The 16,326-nt window shown below is 53.6% G+C and overlaps 2 protein-coding genes across 3 annotated transcripts in view; both read right to left on the bottom strand.

Moving 5' to 3' along the window:
- Window positions 1–10,715, bottom strand: part of CHRNB1 (cholinergic receptor nicotinic beta 1 subunit) — a 14,019-nt gene extending 3,304 nt beyond the window's left edge. Inside the window, exons 1-10 of the mRNA XM_017850633.1 lie at window positions 10,591–10,715; window positions 10,367–10,506; window positions 9,666–9,710; window positions 8,869–8,978; window positions 8,662–8,770; window positions 8,161–8,308; window positions 6,717–6,926; window positions 1,855–2,078; window positions 922–1,094; window positions 435–582 (exon numbers count right to left, since the gene is read on the bottom strand). Of these exons, the coding sequence (XP_017706122.1) occupies window positions 435–582; window positions 922–1,094; window positions 1,855–2,078; window positions 6,717–6,926; window positions 8,161–8,308; window positions 8,662–8,770; window positions 8,869–8,978; window positions 9,666–9,710; window positions 10,367–10,506; window positions 10,591–10,648 (1,365 nt within the window). The 5' untranslated portion in view covers window positions 10,649–10,715. The remainder of the gene's footprint in view (window positions 1–434; window positions 583–921; window positions 1,095–1,854; window positions 2,079–6,716; window positions 6,927–8,160; window positions 8,309–8,661; window positions 8,771–8,868; window positions 8,979–9,665; window positions 9,711–10,366; window positions 10,507–10,590) is intronic.
- Window positions 10,716–10,842: 127 nt separating this feature from the next.
- FGF11 (fibroblast growth factor 11) lies at window positions 10,843–16,277 on the bottom strand. Of its 2 annotated transcripts, none has more exons than XM_017850649.1 (5): window positions 15,981–16,277; window positions 14,221–14,331; window positions 13,924–14,027; window positions 12,974–13,172; window positions 10,843–12,690 (listed from the first exon to the last, which is right to left on the bottom strand). In XM_017850649.1, the coding sequence occupies exons 1-5, from the start codon at window positions 16,171–16,173 to the stop codon at window positions 12,620–12,622; spliced, it is 678 nt and encodes a 225-aa protein (XP_017706138.1). In that variant the 5' UTR covers window positions 16,174–16,277; the 3' UTR covers window positions 10,843–12,619. The 2 variants fall into 2 exon arrangements, with proteins under 2 accessions (XP_017706138.1, XP_017706139.1); XM_017850650.1 differs by having other exon boundaries at window positions 13,924–14,003.
- Window positions 16,278–16,326: the final 49 nt, after the last annotated feature.

Genomic DNA, 16,326 nt, shown 5'->3' with positions numbered 1-16,326 from the left:
AAAAAAAAACAGCCAGGCGTGGTGGCGGGCGCCTGTAGTCCCAGCTACTCGGGAGGCTGAAGCAGGAGAATGGCGTGAACCCGGCAGGAGGAGCTTGCGGTAAGCCGAGATCGCACCACTACACTCCAGCCTGGGTGACAGAGCGAGACTGTCTAAAAAAAAAAAAAAAATTAGCCGGGCGTGGTGGCGCGCGCCTGTGTCCCAGCTACTTGGGAGGCTGAGGCAGGATAATCCGCTTGAACCCGAAAGGCGGAGGTTGCAGTGAGCCGATATACCGCGCCACTGCACTCCAGTCTGGGCGACAGAGTGAGAGTGTCTAAAAAAAAAAAACAAAAACAAAAAACGACAGAAACGAAAGCGAGTGCTGATGCGGAATTTGGGGGTGGGGCCAAGGTCGCCTACGCCTGGCCTTGTTCCATTCCCGTTGGACATACCGCATCGTGGTCCTCCTGTTCCTGCAGCTGTCGAGCGATGTAGCTGATAGAGGAGACGACCTCCCGTAGCTCCGGAGGCAGGGCCACAGGCCGGTTTGGACCATCGATAAATCGCCGCAGATCAGGGACAGACAGTTCAGGCTGGAACCTGGAAGAGGAGTGACTGGCCACGCCCAGATGCAAAGACAGCCAATGCCAACGACCCAGGCCCCGCTCCAGCTGCCTCCAACAACTTGCCAGTTCTCAAAACCCGAGAGTGCCCTTCACGCTCTCCCCTACAGCAGTGATCTCTCTAACCTTGTGCAACTTCTTCCACCGCCTCCGTTTTAGTTCCCACCTCCCCTCAATGTGAGCAGCAGGGGTACTACAACTCCCATGATGCTCAACCACAGCATCTTCCGGGAGCATGGGCCGCTTCTTCCGCACATTCTTCTGGGAACTGTAGTTCTCCCTCTCCCTTTTATGTGGGTAATGGGCGTGGTCCTACCTGTTGGGTTTGGGGAAGAGAAAATCACTTGGCGGCTTCCGGATGAAATATTCATCTGTTCCTCGACCCCAGCCACTTCCTGGAGAAGAACAGTGAGGGGGCTCCGGCATCAGTTCTCTCTCGGGCTTGGGCCTTTTTAAACCCAGGTACGGCGGCAGTTTGTGAATGAATATCTGCAGAATAGAAGAGGCGTATTGGTGGGGGCTTTCATGCTTTCAGACCAGAAGGAAAACAGCCAACCACGCCACTCCACATGCCCATTCCCGCGCGTATGTGCGTGCACCTTCTTCCACAAACGAGCTACGCAAAGAAATGCAGCCTCACAGACCTAAGAGCTCTTTAGTGGGTTGGGCCAGTCGCGGTGGCTCACGCCTGCAATCCCAGCACTTTGGGAGGCTGAGGCGGGAGGATCACCTGAGGTCAGGAGTTCGAGACCAGCCTGGCCAACATGGTGCCACCCTCTCTCTACTAAAAATACAAAAATTAGCTTGGCGTGGTGGCGGGTGCCTATAATCCCAGCTACTCGGGAAGATCAGAAGCTCAGGCAGGAGAATCAATTGAACCTGGGAGGTGAAGGTTGCAGTGAGCTGAGATTATGCCATTGCGTTCCAGCCTGGGCAACAACAGCAAAACTCCATCTCAAAAAAAAAAAAAAAAAAGCTCTTCAGTGGGTTGGGAGGTATCCCAACTGAAAAGAGTGGGCTTCCAATCTGATAGTACCTAACCCTAAGAATATTTCCCTGGGACCCGAGATGAGCAGTACTGATGAAGAGAGGAAGGGATCTGTGAAATGATAATGATGGGGGCCAGCTTAACTGTGCAACATTTCAACACCTAACAGGCTTGGGCACTTCAACACTCTACCACATAGCTATAGTTCTCCCTATGGTCTGTAAAAGGAAAGCTGGGGTTGGAGGAGGAGATCTTTCTTACCTGACGGACCCAAAGGGGCATTTGGTGGGTGTGGGGTGAGCGGTGGTGCAGGTTGAGAACCACGACACTAAGGATGACTGAGAAGGTGACGAGGACCATGGTAAACATGAGGTACTTGATAATAATTGGTACCGACAGGGAGGTCTCAGGTACTTTGTCAGCCAGTAGCAGCAGGAACACAGTAAGGGTCAGCAGGGCAAAGATTGAGAGCCCCATCTTCTCTCCTTGGAGGGCAGAGAGGAAGAGAGAAGGATTAGACTTTGCCAGAAGGAAAGCTCTATGGTATAATCAGTGACCATGTTTCCAGGCCATTCAAAGACAGGTTTCTGCAGCCAGGCATAGTGGTTCACACCTATAGTCCTGGCACTTTGGGAGGCCAAGGTGGGAGGAGGGATTGCTTGAGCCCAGGAGTTTCAAACCAGCCTGAGCAACACAGGGAGAACTCATCTCTGCAAAAACAAATTTGAGGCTGGGTCTTGCTCTGTCACCCAGGCTGGAGTGCAGTGGCATGATAATGGCTCATCAAAACCTCCACCTCCCAGGCTCAAGTGGTCTTCCCACCTCAGCCTCCTGAGTAGCTGGGACTACAGGTGCACACCACCATGCCCAGCTAATTTTTGTATTTTTTTTTTTTTTTTTGAGAAACGGAGTCTAGGCTCATGTCGCCCAGCGCTGGAGTGAGTGGGCCGGATCTCAGCTCACTGCAAGCTCCGCCTCACCGGGTTCACGCCATTCTCCTGCCTCAGTCCTCCTGAGTAGCTGGGACTACAGGCGCCGCCACCTCGCATCTGGCACTCGCCGGCTGTTTTTTTTTTTGTTATTTTTTTAGTAGAGACGGGGTTTGCACGGTGTTGGCCAAGGGAGGCTCGATTTTCCTGACCTCATGAATCCGTTCCATCTCGGCCTCCCAAATGCTGGATATTACAGGCTTGAGCCACCGCCGCCGGCACAACTTTTTGTAGAGACAGGATTTCACCATGTTGCCCAGGCTGGTCTCGAACTCCTGAGCTCAAGTGACCCACTCACCTTGGCCTCCCAAAGTGTTGGAATTAGACGTGAGCCACTGTGCCCAGTCTCTACAAAAAGAAAAAATAAATAAAATTAGCCAGGCACAATGGCGCATGCTTGTGGTCCCAACTGTTTGGGAGGCTGAGTTGGGAGGACTGTTTGAGCATGGAAGATGGAGGTTGCAGTGAGCTGTGATTGCACCACTGCATTCCAGCCTGAGCAACAGAGCAAAACTCCGTCTGAAAAAAAAAGAAAGAAAGAAACAAGCTTTTGAAAGGGCCATCTGCATGCAAATCATTCCTACATTTGTATGTCCACCCTGGACTTCTCCCCTGAATGCCAGATATATATCCATCTGCCTACTCAACCTCTCCTGGATACTTGGATGTCTAATAAATATTTCAAGCTTAACATGTCCAAAACTGAGCCGGACACAATGGCTCACACCTGTAAGCCCAGCACTTTGAGAGTCCGAGGCTGTTGGATCACCTGAGGTCAGGGGTTCGAGACCAGCCTGGCCAACACAGTGAAACCCCGTCTCTACTAAAAATACAAAAAATACAAAAAATCAGCTGGGCATAGTCATGGGCACCTGTAATCCCAGCTACTAGGGTGGGTGAGGCAGGAGAATCACTTGAACCTGGGAGGCAGAGGTTGCAGTGAGTCGAGATTGTACCATTGCACTCCAGCCTGGGCATCAAGAGTGAAACTCCGTCTCAAAAAACAAAAACAAAAACAAAATAAAACAAAATTACCAAAACTAAATTCTCTTACTACCAAAGCTACTCCTCCCATAGTCTTCCCTATCTCTTATTTATTTATTAATTTTAGACAGAGTCTCACTCTGTCACCCAGGCTGGAGTGCAGTAGCGTGATCGTGGCTCACTGCAACCTCTGCCTCTTGGGTTCAAACAATTCTCCTGTCTCAGCCTCCCGAGTAGCTGGTATTACAGGTGCATGCCACCACGCCTGGCTAATTTTTTGTATTTTTAGTAGAGACAGAGTTTCACCATGTTGGCCAAGTTGGTCTCGAACTCCTGACCTTAAGGGATCTGCCCACCTAAGCCTCCCAAAGTGCTGGGATTACAGGCGTGAACCACCACGCCTGGCCTATACCTACTTTTAATTGCATGCAGATTAAGCAACAGATTAGGCAGAACTTTCTAGGGAAAGGGTAACTTCTGTGTCATCGGTTGATTGCCATGGAAAGGGGTGGTAACTCCAGGTGTTCCCATGGCAATGGTAAACTGACATGGCACACTCGTGGGTATGTCTTATGGAAAGCTGCATCTTCCCTGTTCCTGTTCTAGCTAGTCCTCAGTTTGGTCTGGAGTCGAGTCCCACCTCCTACATCACCACCTTGCTCCAAAGCACATTACCTTAGGTCTGAATTATTGTAAAGCCCTCCTAACTGGTCTCTTTGCTTCATCCTTTTCTCCCATGCTGACTGTTTCTCAACCGAGCAGCCAGACTGATTTTGTTAAAATATAAATCAAGCTGGGCATGGTGGCTCACGCCTGTAATCCTAGCACTTTGGGAGGCTGAGGTGGGCAGATCACCTGAGGTCAGAAGTTCGAGACCAGTCCAGTCAACATGGCAAAACCCCATCTCTACTTAAAGTACAAAAAATTTAGCGGGGCATAGTGGTGTGTGACTGGAATCCCAGCTACTCAGGAGGCTGAGGCAGAAGAATCACTTGAACCCAGGAGGCGGAGGTTGCAGCGAGCCAAGATCGCGCCACTGCACTCCAGCCTGGGCGACAGATCGGGACTACGTCTAAAAAAAGAAAGAAATATAATCAGATCATATTACTCCTCTTTCCAGAACCTTCCAGTGGTTCCCCATCTCCTGCATGAAAGCAAAGGCCTTATTAGGGTCTATAGGTCCTTCCCATGAGCTCCTGGACTTCATCTCCTACTGCTTTCCCCTCTGCTTACTTCATTCAGTTCCACTGGCCTCCTCTCTGTTTCTTGAGTACTCCTGACCTCAAGTGATCCGCCAGCCCCAGCCTTCCAAAGTCCTGGGATTACAGGTGTGAGCCACCGTGCCCGGCCCACTCTCCTTCTTTAGACAAAGGATTTGATGGCAGAGAGGAGGAAAACATGTTTTGAATACTAGAGTTAAGGATATCAGGTCTCTGAATCAGACTGCCACTGACCCAGGTTGGAACTGCAACACTTTCCCTCTCTGTGTAATGATTTCAGGCAAATGACTTAAACTCTTTCAGCCTCTTTATCCTCCACTGTAAAATGAGAATGACAATCTGTTACTTACCTCACAGGATTGTTGTAAAGATTAGAATTAGTACATGTACCATGTTAAATGAATTACCTTATAGCAAGTGTTCAAAAAAGAAAAACAAAAAACCCAAAACCCAATGCTTACATAGAACTTACTGGGTGCCAGGCGGAATTCTACTAACTCAGTCAATCCTCAAAATAATTCTATGCAGTACGGACAATGGTTGGCCCCCTTCTAGATCAGGAAACTGAGACACATAGAGATTAAGGAATTTGGCCAGGTGTGGTGGCTCATGCCTATATCCCAGTACTTTGGGAGGCCGAGGCAGGTGGATCACCTGAGGTCAGGAGTTCGAGACCAGCCTGGCCAACATGGTGAAACCCCCGCCTCTACTAAAACTACAAAAATTAGGCAGGCATGGTGGTGGGCATCTGTAATCCCAGCGACTCAGGAGGCTGAAGCAGAAGAATCGCTTGAACCCAGGAGGTGGAGGTTGCAGTGAGCCGAGATCACGCCACTGCACTCCAGCATGGGCAACAGGGCGAAACTCTGTCTCAAAAAAAAAAAAAGATTAAGGAATTTGCCAAAAGTTATCCTATTATGCTGCCTCCTAAAGAAACGTTGGCTATTACTATTATATATTTCCCAGGGAGATAGGAGGTTAAAGGACTAGTGGGAGCCGGGCGCGGTGGCTCATGCCTATAAGCCCAGTACGTTGGGAGGCTGAGGAGGACAGATCACTTGAGTTCAGGAGTTGCAGACCAGGCTGGGAAACATGGTGAAACCCCTTCTCTACCAAAAATACAAAAAAATCAGCTGGGCATGATTGTGGGCGCCTGTGGTCTCAGCTACACAGGAGGCTGAGGTGGGAGGATTGTTTAAGCCCAAGAGTTTGAGGCTGTAGCAAGCTATGATCACCCCACTGCACTCCAACCTGGGCAACAGAGCAAGACCCTGTCTCCAAAAAAAAAAAAAAAAAAAAAAGGTCGGGCGCACGCCTATAATCCCAGCACTTTGGGAGGCCGAGGCGGGTGGATCATGAGGTCAGGAGATCGAGACCATCCTGGCTAACATGGTGAAACCCCGTCTCTACTAAAAATACAAAAAAATTAGCTGGGCATGATTGTGGGCGCCTGTGGTCTCAGCTACACAGGAGGCTGAGGTGGGAGGATTGTTTAAGCCCAAGAGTTTGGGGGGGATAAAAACTAGGATCCCCCCCCCGCCCCCCCACCCGGGCAAAAGGGAAAGACCCTGTCTCAAAAAAAAAAAAAAAAAAAAGGCGAGAAAAAAAATAAAGGAGTAGTGGGGTTCTGACAGTGGGGAGGGGATGTTAGGAATAGGGAAAGGCAATGGGAGAGTTATCTAAGCCTGGAGGTTTGTGGTTCAGAGGAGTAAACGCTTTATGGATTAGAGGCTAGGACTCCTATTGGGAAAGAATTCCAGTTTCACTGAGCGGAGGAAAGGTGGCAGTCAATGGGAGGCAGAGCCTGGGTGGGATTGCTGAAGCCCAATCTATGATGCTTTGGATTGGCAGGAAAACCTTGCCTGGATTAAGGGTGAAGAGGAAGAAGCTGAGCCAATGACAAAATGGTAGGAACCCCTTCCCCCATTACCTGCATCTGGTGGCAGGTAGAAGACGAAGATGGCCAGAAGAGTGATGAGGATGCATGGGGCGATGACGTTGACCAGGTAGAAGAGAGGCTTCCGGCGGATGATGAGGTAGAAGATGACTTCCTGGCGCTGTCCTTCCCTCCCTTCCCTAGGATCACCTGGAGGCTGGATTAGCCGAGACGGCTTGTGGATAATCTCCCACTGGCCATTCTCTGGGGAGGAGGAGAAGGAGGGGGACACAGATATGGGAGCTGTCCTCGTTAGTGCCAAGTATGGCTTGCTCTGCCACAGCCTAGATCTGAGAGGGTTGACTTGATGAGACTAGCTGTGGACACTGGGCTGAGTAGCCCATCTCAAATAAATTTGGGCAAGTCTCAATTTCCATATTTTTATTTATTTATTTTGAGACGGAGTTTCGCTCTTGTTGCCCAGGTTGAAATGCAGTGACGCAATCTCGGCTCACTGCAACCTCCGCCTCACAGGTTCAAGTGATTCTCCTGCCTCAGCCGCCCAGGTAGCTGGGATTACAGGCGTCCACCACCACGCCCAGCTAATTTTTTGTATTTTTAGTAGCGGTGGGTTTTCACTATGTTTGGCCAGGGTGGTCTCAAACTCCTGACCTCAGGTGGTCCGCCCACCTCGGCCTCCCAAAATACTGAGATTAAGGCGTGAGCCACTGTGCCAGGCCTATTTTGTTTTTTAATTTTTGTGTGTGTGTGTGTGTGAGACGGAGTCTCGCTCTGTTGCCCAGGCTGGAGTGCAGTGGCACCATCCCGGCTCACTGCAAGCTCCGCCTCCCAGGTTCACGCCATTCTCCTGCCTCAGCCTCCCAAGTAGCTGGGACTACAGGCGCCCGCCACCACACCTGGCTAATTTTTTGTATTTTAGTAGAGACGGGGTTTCACTGTGTTGGCCAGGATGGTCTCGATTTCCTGACCTCGTGATCTGCCCGCCTCGGCCTCCCAAAGTGCTGGGATTACAGGCGCGAGCCACCGCACCCCGCCTTTTTAAAATCTTTTTGAGATGAACTTTCACTCTGTCACCCAAGCTGGAGTGCAGTGGTGCCATCTCAGCTCACTGCAGCCTCCGCCTCCCCGGTTCAAGCAAATCTCCTGCCTCAGCCTCCCGAGTAACTGGGATTACAGGCGTCTGCCACCATGCACGGCTAATTTTTTGTTTTTAGTAGAGACAGGGTTTCACCATGTTAGTCAGGGTGGTCTTGAACTCCAGACCTCAAATGATCTGCCCGCCTCGGCTTCCCGAAGTACTGGGATTGCAGGCGTAAGTCACCGCCCCCGGCAATTTCCATACTTTTAAAATGTAGATAGCCATACCCATCTTGCTGACCCCACAGGGCTGTATTGGGCGTCCCTGACAGGATATTTATGAGCCTGTTAGAAGCTGGAAATCATAGAGCCCATGTATGTAGGAGCCATGCCCACTCACCAATGAAAGTCCCTTCATGAATGTGGATTTCCTGCTGCTCTTGCCCGTCAGGACCCAGGCCTGTCTGCAGGCTGACCTCCGAGCTGTCGTAGCTGTAGGAACTGAACACCATAGTGCAGTTCTGCCAGTCGAAGGGGAAGTAGGTGACCTGGATGGAGGGGAGAGTCACTAGAGCTGCCAGAGAATCAGTCAGCGCTGATGGAGTTTGGGAGGCCTTTGGGGAGGGCACAGGGAAGGGGAATCATGGAGGAATTGGAGGGTTATGAAGGGAATCCATAGAGAAAATGGGGGTGGGGAGAGAGGTCACTGAGTAAGACTAGAAGCCAAAGAAAGTGTACAGAACACTCAATGGAAAACCAGGAGGGTAGACAAGAGGTGAGGGTCATGGGGATTAGATAACAGGGGAAGGATGAAGGATGGGAGTCGCTGGAGAGTCAGGATGTCTATGGAAAGGGAGGGTTTCTAAAAGCTCCTTCAGCTTCCAATGTAGAGCCGGGAAACCTGGATGCTGCAGCTGCTGCGGTAGATGCCCGGGGGTTGCCAACGCACGGAGCCGTCGGAGGACGCCACGACGTTAATGTCCAGAGCCACGTCAAAATTCCCATCATTGCTGCAGAGAAGAGATCTCATCTGGGATCAGGCCCCGCGCCCGGAGGCCCCGCCCCGCGAGGCCCCGCGCCACCTCCCGGGCTTTGGAAGATCTCCTACTTGTTCAGTAGCACCAAGTCAGGGAGCCACACGGATTCCGCCGTGATGCGCAGCAAATCGATGCCGTCGTGCTCCGCAGGGTCCCAGCTCAGCCTGTAGTCAGTCCACTCCTAGTGAAGCAGAGGCTGAGGGGCTGTCCCGGGTTGGAGGCCGGGAGGGGACGAGGGATTTCCAAAGGAAGCCCAGGAAGGGAGTGCAAGGAAGGGGAGCAGGGCAGGCATAAACTGTGGGGCAAAGGGGCCGGGGTTCTGGCTCTGGCTCCGCCTTCACTCGCTGGGATCCACATCAGCTAATTTCCCTTCCCCTGCACCGGGTTTCAATTTTTTACTCTGTAAAAATGAGGAGGCTGCACCAGCTAGCCTCTAAAACAGTGGTTTTCGAACTGCAGTTCGCAATCCTTTAGTGGATGGGAAATCAAATTAGTGGTCCCAAACCATTGTTTCAAAAATTAGAATGGGCCAGGTGCAGTGGCTCATGCCTGTACTCTCAGCACTTGGGGAGATTCCCCCTGAGGCTGGTGGATGGCTCAAGCTCCCGCGTTCAAGACCAGCCTGTGCAACACAGTGAGACCGCGTCACATACACACACACGCACACACACACACACACAATTAGAATAAAAAATGCATGGGGTGCAACTCCTGTAGTAAAGTTAAGTGTTGTTTCCTCGAAGTTTGGCTTCAGTTGTAAACGTGTTATCTAAAGTCATGATGTAAAAAATATTCTTACTGGGCTGGATATTCAAGGAAATTGTCAAGGCAGCGGGAGGCCCTTTCCCACCCTGCGGGGTCTCCATACCAGGTCTAAGTACACCTTTGTGCTCATCTCTTCATCCTTCTCGTTCTACAAGGGAAAATTTAAGGAGTAAAGGTGAAGTAGGGTGGAGAGAAATGAGGGGCTGGGAAGGCCAACCTCTCCTGGGAACCCCGCCCCCTTTTTCTGAGCCCCATCCCCTTGGGTCCAAGTCCACATCCCAGAAGGGGCGTTAGTTTAAGACCTGCCTCTATCTCAGAAACACCCTTTCCGGCCATCTACACTCCCAGCCTATCAACCTACCAGATCCGGTCCTGCCTAGTCCTCCGCCTTGCTCTGTCCCGGGCCCTGCCCTCAGCTCTTAATCCACCCAGCCGTGAATCTCCACCCGCTGCCATTTATTGACCCCTGAGTACCAAACACCCTGGGCACTCAGAACCCATATGGCCCTACCTCAATGTCCATCCCCCAGCCCCTGCCTCATCCCCAGCTCCACTTTAAGGTCCAGTCACAGGTCCCTCCATCACCCTACCCGGCTCTACTCCAGGCCTGTCCACCAGCCACGGCCAGAGTTTGTTCACTTGTCTGATTTCGACCCAGTCTTCACTGAAGGCTGGTCCCTCTCAGCCTGGTCTTGTCCCAGGCCCCGCCCCCAGTCAGTCCCTGGTCCGGCCTTGCCTAAAGTCACGCCCCCCAGCCGGTCGGCAGGCCTGACCTCTATCCCCACCCCCGCAGTGCGCCCTCACCAGGCTGATGAGTTGTGCCAGGATGAGACCAACGCTGACCCTGACATGGTCTCCCACCTCCCGCGCTGGCCGCACAGAGCTATCATAGCCAGAGAAAAGTTTCTCCCGGAGGCGGCCCTCTGCCTCCGAGCCGCGGACGCCTGGGGAAGGAGAGACTAAGTGCAGCCCTGGTGTCTGGCCACAACCGCTGGACCCGTCACTGCCCCTTCGGGGCCTACACTTACCTGGGGCGAGCGGCGCCCCCAGCGCCCCCAGCAGCATCAGTAGAGCCCCTGGGATCATAGCCTGGTGGCTTGTTCAGTGACTTCGCTCGGAGAGCCACTGGACTGGGACCGCCATCACAGGGGAAGTGACGAGGAGCCCGAGAATGTGCACCTGTTGCTGGGGGCAGCCGCCAGCCCACCCGCCCCGCCCCTGGGACTTGATCCTGCTTCCAGCAACTGCCAAGCCCGCCACCAACAGATGACAGATAGCACTTTAGTTGTATACATCGTCTTTAATTGAGAAAGCGTGGAGTGGAGACCCAATCCCCTGGGAGCAGTTCCAGGAGTTGGGTGGAGCCTGAGCGGGGTTTGTGTGGGTGAGGGGACATCTACTCCTCTTGCAACAAGCCAGAAGTAGAACAGCCTAAGGAAAAGTGACCTGCCTTGGAGCCCTAATCCCTCCCTTAGGGCCCCCTCAGCCTACCCTATCCAAATCTGAGGCTATGGGAGTCTCCCTCCTAGTTCACTAGCAGGTTCCCAGTTTTTTCCAGGCTGCCCCTAGCGCTCCATGTTTTTCTGAAAAAATCTAGACAGGCCCTTTTTGGGTATCTAAAACTTAGCTAAGGTTCTAAGCTGTAAGGTAAAGCAAGTTCTATCCAATTAGAAGCTGTCGGGGCATATGAGGTCTGGAGTGCAAGAGGCCTTCACCCTCCTTGGCCTGACCTATAGGGGAGAAGGGTGAGACTTATTGCTGAATTGGGGTCTCCTCACTGGGAGGGTCAAGGCTGTATCCATTTGTCCTTTTTATTCAGGACACATTACTTTAAGGACCTCAGCTTTAAAGGGGACCTGGAAGGAATTCCTGCTGAGGTAGCTAAGTATTCATATCCACCCAACACAGAGGCAGGTTCAATCATGCCATCATTTTGACCCCTCCCCCATCCCAGCTTTCCTACTATGAGCCAGGGATCTTTCCAAAATTCCTCTGCCCTTCTCCAGACTCTGTCTCCCTGGCACGACCTCATCTGGTTGAAGTAGCTAGAAACTGCATGTAAAAATAAGCTTAGCATTCTATATGGAAGAATCATATTTTTAGAGAATTATCTAGGAAAACAAGAAGTGGTTCTTGATTCATCCAGAACTGTTTTTATGAATCATAGCTGGGTCTTTTCCAGAACTCATCACTCAAGAAGGTGGGAGGGTGGGGCCAGAACTTACTGAGAGCAATAATATGGCTATACAGGCCCCCGCTCCATCCTGGGTAAAAGGGCTGAGAGTCATGATCTATGTCCTAGAGCTGGGATTCAGGAGGAAGTATAGCTCCATAAAGCACTAGAATTGGGTGTCTCTGGGATAAGAAGGTTAAACCCGTGGTCATCTGAGACTGGTTCCAGTTCAGGCCAAGGCCAACAGCTAGACAAGGCTCAAATCTAGCCTCTTTCTACTTGGAAACCAGGGATCCATCTGAGTCAAGGACAGAAGCCTGATGGATCCAGAGCAAAGGCTGGCAGCATGCCTGGGTTCCAGCACAGAGCCCTAGTGCAGAAGTGGCCCTGGCTAGGGTGTCCAGTGTTCCCGAATGTGTCCAGACCAAGGCAGAAGGTAGAGCAGGGAAAGAAGGACACATGAATCCTGAGCTTCAGTGAATCTAGAAATGGCTCAGTGGCAACGAAAATGGGCACGGGACTCCAGGAACTGGCTGAGCCGGCGTGGGAAATGTTTGCGCCCTGGCTGTCCATTTGGGAACTCCCAGCGCCATCTCAGGAAAAGGCATGGCGTTGTGTGAGTGTGGAAAGAAAGAAGTGATCAGCCAGGACCATCTTCAGACATCCCCCTCTCTGACTCCCTCCTAGGCCCAAGGATCTAAGGGTCTCAGCAGCCTCAGAAGTCACAGCCAGCCCCTAGGCTCCCTCAGGGTAGAGCACCTGGTGGGACCTGGCTGCTCAGGGCATGTGTGTGGCAGCAAGGGTGACAGCAGGACTGGGAGACAGGTTGTGGTGGTGGCTGGCTCACTGGGAGTGCAGGGAACCTCCAGTCCAGGGACTACATTTCAGGGGGCAGGGGGACTGGAAGGGGAGGCCTCGGGGACACTGTGGAGAGAAGGCTCCCGGTACACGGCCACTGTGAAGGGGAGAAAAAGAGGAGCAGGGAAGGAGAGTTAGGCACAGAGGGACCAGGCAGAACCAGTGCTCTGAAAGGGCTCCCTTCCCGTACATTCACCCTCCCAGAACCCCAACCCACAGGAGGAGAGCACCCCAAACCCCCAAAGGGCAAAGCCTTCCTGGCTTGATCTGTCATAACAGGGTCCTCTTATCACTTGTAGCCTGAGCTGTCTGCCCCTAAATATCTATATCAAGGTCAATACCCTCTCCTGTGGTCCACATTTTCTTGAGTCTATACCCACCCTCCATGAGCTTAGGCAGAAAGTGGGCAGCTGCCTTGGTCTTCTTAACTCGGTTTCCCTTCATGACCTGGCCCTCCTTGTCCAGGCCGAGGTACCAGGCCCGGCCAGAACGACGCTGGCGGTAGAGAGCAGAGGCGTACAGGACGTAGTAATTCTCAAAGACACACTCCTTAAAGCGACACTCAGCTGTGAAATGCGGCTAAGGAGACAAAGACCCAGAAAGGCACACAAAGACAGAGAGATAAAAAGACACATCACTGGGCAGAAGGGAGCTCATAGAAAGCACAAGCCAGGATAGATAGATATAATCCATATGTTTTTTGGGGGAGGGGGAGGGCAACTTCTGAGTCCATGTAGGACCTGGGAGCAAAGGGAGGACAAGGAAGAGGCCTGGTGGGCCCCTGAGGACTAAGAACTAGGCTCTGGGCCAAGCGCAGTGGCTCATGCCTGTAATCCCAACACTTTGGCAGGCCGAGGCGGGTGGATCAGCTCAGGTCAGGAGTTCGAGACCAGCCTGGCCAGTATAGCAAGACCCTGTTACTATTTTTTTTTTTTTTAAAGAACTAGACTTTTAGGGGTCTTGGAATAAGATTCCTTCTCTCCACTGTATTCCCAGTTTCTCACTATCCCCTATCCTGGATGACTCTAGGGAAGTGAGTAATGACAAAATCTGGAGGAGATGGGATGAGAAGTAGAGGCCCTAAAAGGCAGAAAGAGTTGGACATTCAAAGAGCCTGGGGCTGTGTTGGGGGTGTGCAAGGAGTGGGCATTGGAGAGACCCTAGAGGACTTGGTCCAGGACAGGCAGTGATGACAGGCCATGAGCAAAAGCTGGAGGGAGGAGTCCCGGGCAAAATGTCTGTAGTTGAGGAAGACTGTCATTCCCTCAAGGGACAAATTGAGGAAGGGGAGTTCCCAGTATTCCCCGGCCACTCAGCCTCATTGTCTCACCGAACTATAGAGCAGTCCCTCAGCATTCATGGCCATGTAGTGACCCAGCTTGGCGCTCTGGATGGTGACCACACGGAGGCCTACAGGGATCAGGTTGAAGTGGGCTGGGGTGGAGAGAGGGAGCATCAATACCCAGGCCTTTGACCCTCACCTGAGCTCCCCTCATCCCAGCTCCGCTTTTTCCCTTAGGGGTCAGGAAGACGGACCAATGGCAACAGAAGCTGAAGAGGGAATAGGATTGTCATCTGCTGTCCCCATTCTCCCCCTTCCCACCCGGTGGCCAGCTTCCCCTCTCACTGAAGGAGCTGGTATCCTCTGGGGTGCCCTGGATACTTCCGTCGGGATTCGCCTGGAGGTAGAAACCCTGGCGGCAGAACAGTTTGGTGACGATGCCTTTGAGCTGAGGCTCTGGAGAGAGAGACATTCATCTTTGAAAATGACATCTCTGTTCCCAGAAACATTCCTACACTTGGCAGGATCAGAGGATGCAAGGAGAATGAAAGGAAGGAAGAGGGTCCCAGGGCCCTAGCTCTCTTACCCTCCAAGCACGCTCTCTCCCACCTCCCTTTCACTCCTGGGAAAGCTGGTGTGGGTCCCTTCTGTTTCCTATAACCAGGAGCTTTCAGTGTAATTTATTGAAATTTATTTAAATGGCTTAATTCCTACCCTACAGCTTAACCAGAAGCGGGGAGGAGTGGGGGAGGAGGGAGGGGAGAGATATATCAAAAGGTAGGGACAGAGGGAGACCAGCAGGGGTACTGAAGGGGCAGCGTGTTTGCGAAGGTGGGGGACGGTGGCAGCAGCAAATTGACCACAGGGTAGGGGCTCTCCCTCAGGGGTGGGGGTGGGACTGGGTCTGACGCTGACTCAGCACCTGCTGCGGCTGCCGCTAGCTTGGCGAGAGCATTGCCTTGGCCCAGCGCCGGCCTGTCTGACACTGACCCGTCTGTTTGTCTGTCTGTCTGCTGGCTTGCGGGGGCCCAGCTCTCCCTGAGGCTCAGCCTCTCCCTTTCGGCCAGGTAACCCGCCTGGGGTAAGGGGGACATAACCAAGGATATGGGGGGGTGGGAGCTGAGGAGATGGAGAGGCAGGCTGAGTCACGTGGGGGCCCGGTCCCACTCAGAGGGTGGGCTGCGGATTGTACCACTATGGGCAGCCGGTGGCGCGGGGAGGAGGGCGCGAGGGGGCTACCCTTAAGGGAGTTGGGAGCGGGCGGGAGCAGGGCCAGAGGGACTCCCTGACTGTCGCACCTGGACGGGGACCACACTCTAACTCTCACAACTCTCCTCCCCCATCGCTTGCTCTCTGCCGACCTCCCTGTCCCCCCTTGTAGGTGGTACGACCCCCAAGAGTCTGCGCCCATCTCTAGCCGTGAACTGTATCTGAGTTCCTCCCAGCGTAGGGTCCCCTGAGCCTACGGGACCCGATTTCGGAGTGGCGCCGGGGTTAAGGGAGGGGGTGCCCAGCTCCGTTCTTGAAGCACAGGTCACGGGAGGAGGGCGCATAGAGGGCTGGCCGGCGAGGTAGCTGCAAGGACACCCGAGGGAGAGCTGGGGAGATTGGCTCGGAGCCAGGAGAGCTCGACCAGGAGGAACCGAGTCCAGGCGTGGAGGAGCGGGAGAACCGGGGCGGGCAGGTGCTGGGGGGGCGTGCTGCTGGAGCTGCAGAAACCCTTGGGGTGACCCAGGCGTCTGGAAACCCCCAGGCTTCTCCGCTCCAGATTGAAAGAATCGCGAGAACCTGCACGTAGGCGGAGGACGATGGGGGTGGGGACTGCTGTGTTAGGAAGGGGGGACGAGCAGGAACTCCGAGGCTTTCGGGGAGCTAGACTTAGCCCCTCAAGCCTTCCCCTTGACCTCGAAAATAAGGAGACTCCGGGTTATGGACTAAAGATAAGGGAAACTGAGGCACAGTCTGGCAGGGACTTTGTCGTCCTGGCCCACCCCCTTCCACTTCCGAGGAGCCCCTCAGCCAGGCCCTTTCCTTCAGAGTCCCTGGCCTCAATCTCCCAGGCAGAGAAACCTCTGGCCGGGAGACCCCGCCCCAGCCGCACTCACCCGGGCCGCGGTCCGGCCGCGCGGGCCGCCCCCCGCACAGTCGCACCTTGGACAGCAGGATGAGGAGCTGCTTCTGGCAAAGGGACTTGGTGCCGCGGGGACACACGCGCCGCTGTGCCGACACCGGCCGGCTGCCCCCGGGCTCGCGGACCTCCCGCTTCTGCCGGATCAGGCTACTGGCCAGCGCCGCCATGGCGCCCCGGGAGGAGACACCCCCAAACCGGCCGGCGCCAGGAGCGCGCTGGGCTCCAGCCCGCTCACTAGGGCATGCTCTTGACGCTCAGGCCCCGACTCGCTGCCCCACCCACAGGACCTGAGGATAAGCCCCAGAACCCCCCCCCCCCCC

The sequence above is a fragment of the Rhinopithecus bieti genome, unplaced genomic scaffold, assembly GCF_001698545.2.
Source record: "Rhinopithecus bieti isolate Rb0 unplaced genomic scaffold, ASM169854v2 scaffold_32008, whole genome shotgun sequence".
Classification (NCBI taxonomy): domain Eukaryota; kingdom Metazoa; phylum Chordata; class Mammalia; order Primates; family Cercopithecidae; genus Rhinopithecus; species Rhinopithecus bieti.
This window is presented reverse-complemented; position numbering and strand designations above follow the sequence as displayed.

Excerpts from the sequence above, each read along its gene's own strand:
- FGF11 (XM_017850649.1), bottom strand. The coding sequence starts at position 16,173 with ATGGCGGCGCTGGCCAGTAGCCTGATCCGGCAGAAGCGGGAGGTCCGC. Across the intron at positions 14,332-15,980 it reads GCGGCCGGACCGCGGCCCGG|AGCCTCAGCTCAAAGGCATC; the intron begins GTGAGTGCGGCT and ends CTCTCTCTCCAG. Across the intron at positions 12,691-12,973 it reads TCTGCCTAAGCTCATGGAGG|TGGCCGTGTACCGGGAGCCT; the intron begins GTGGGTATAGAC and ends TCCCCTTCACAG.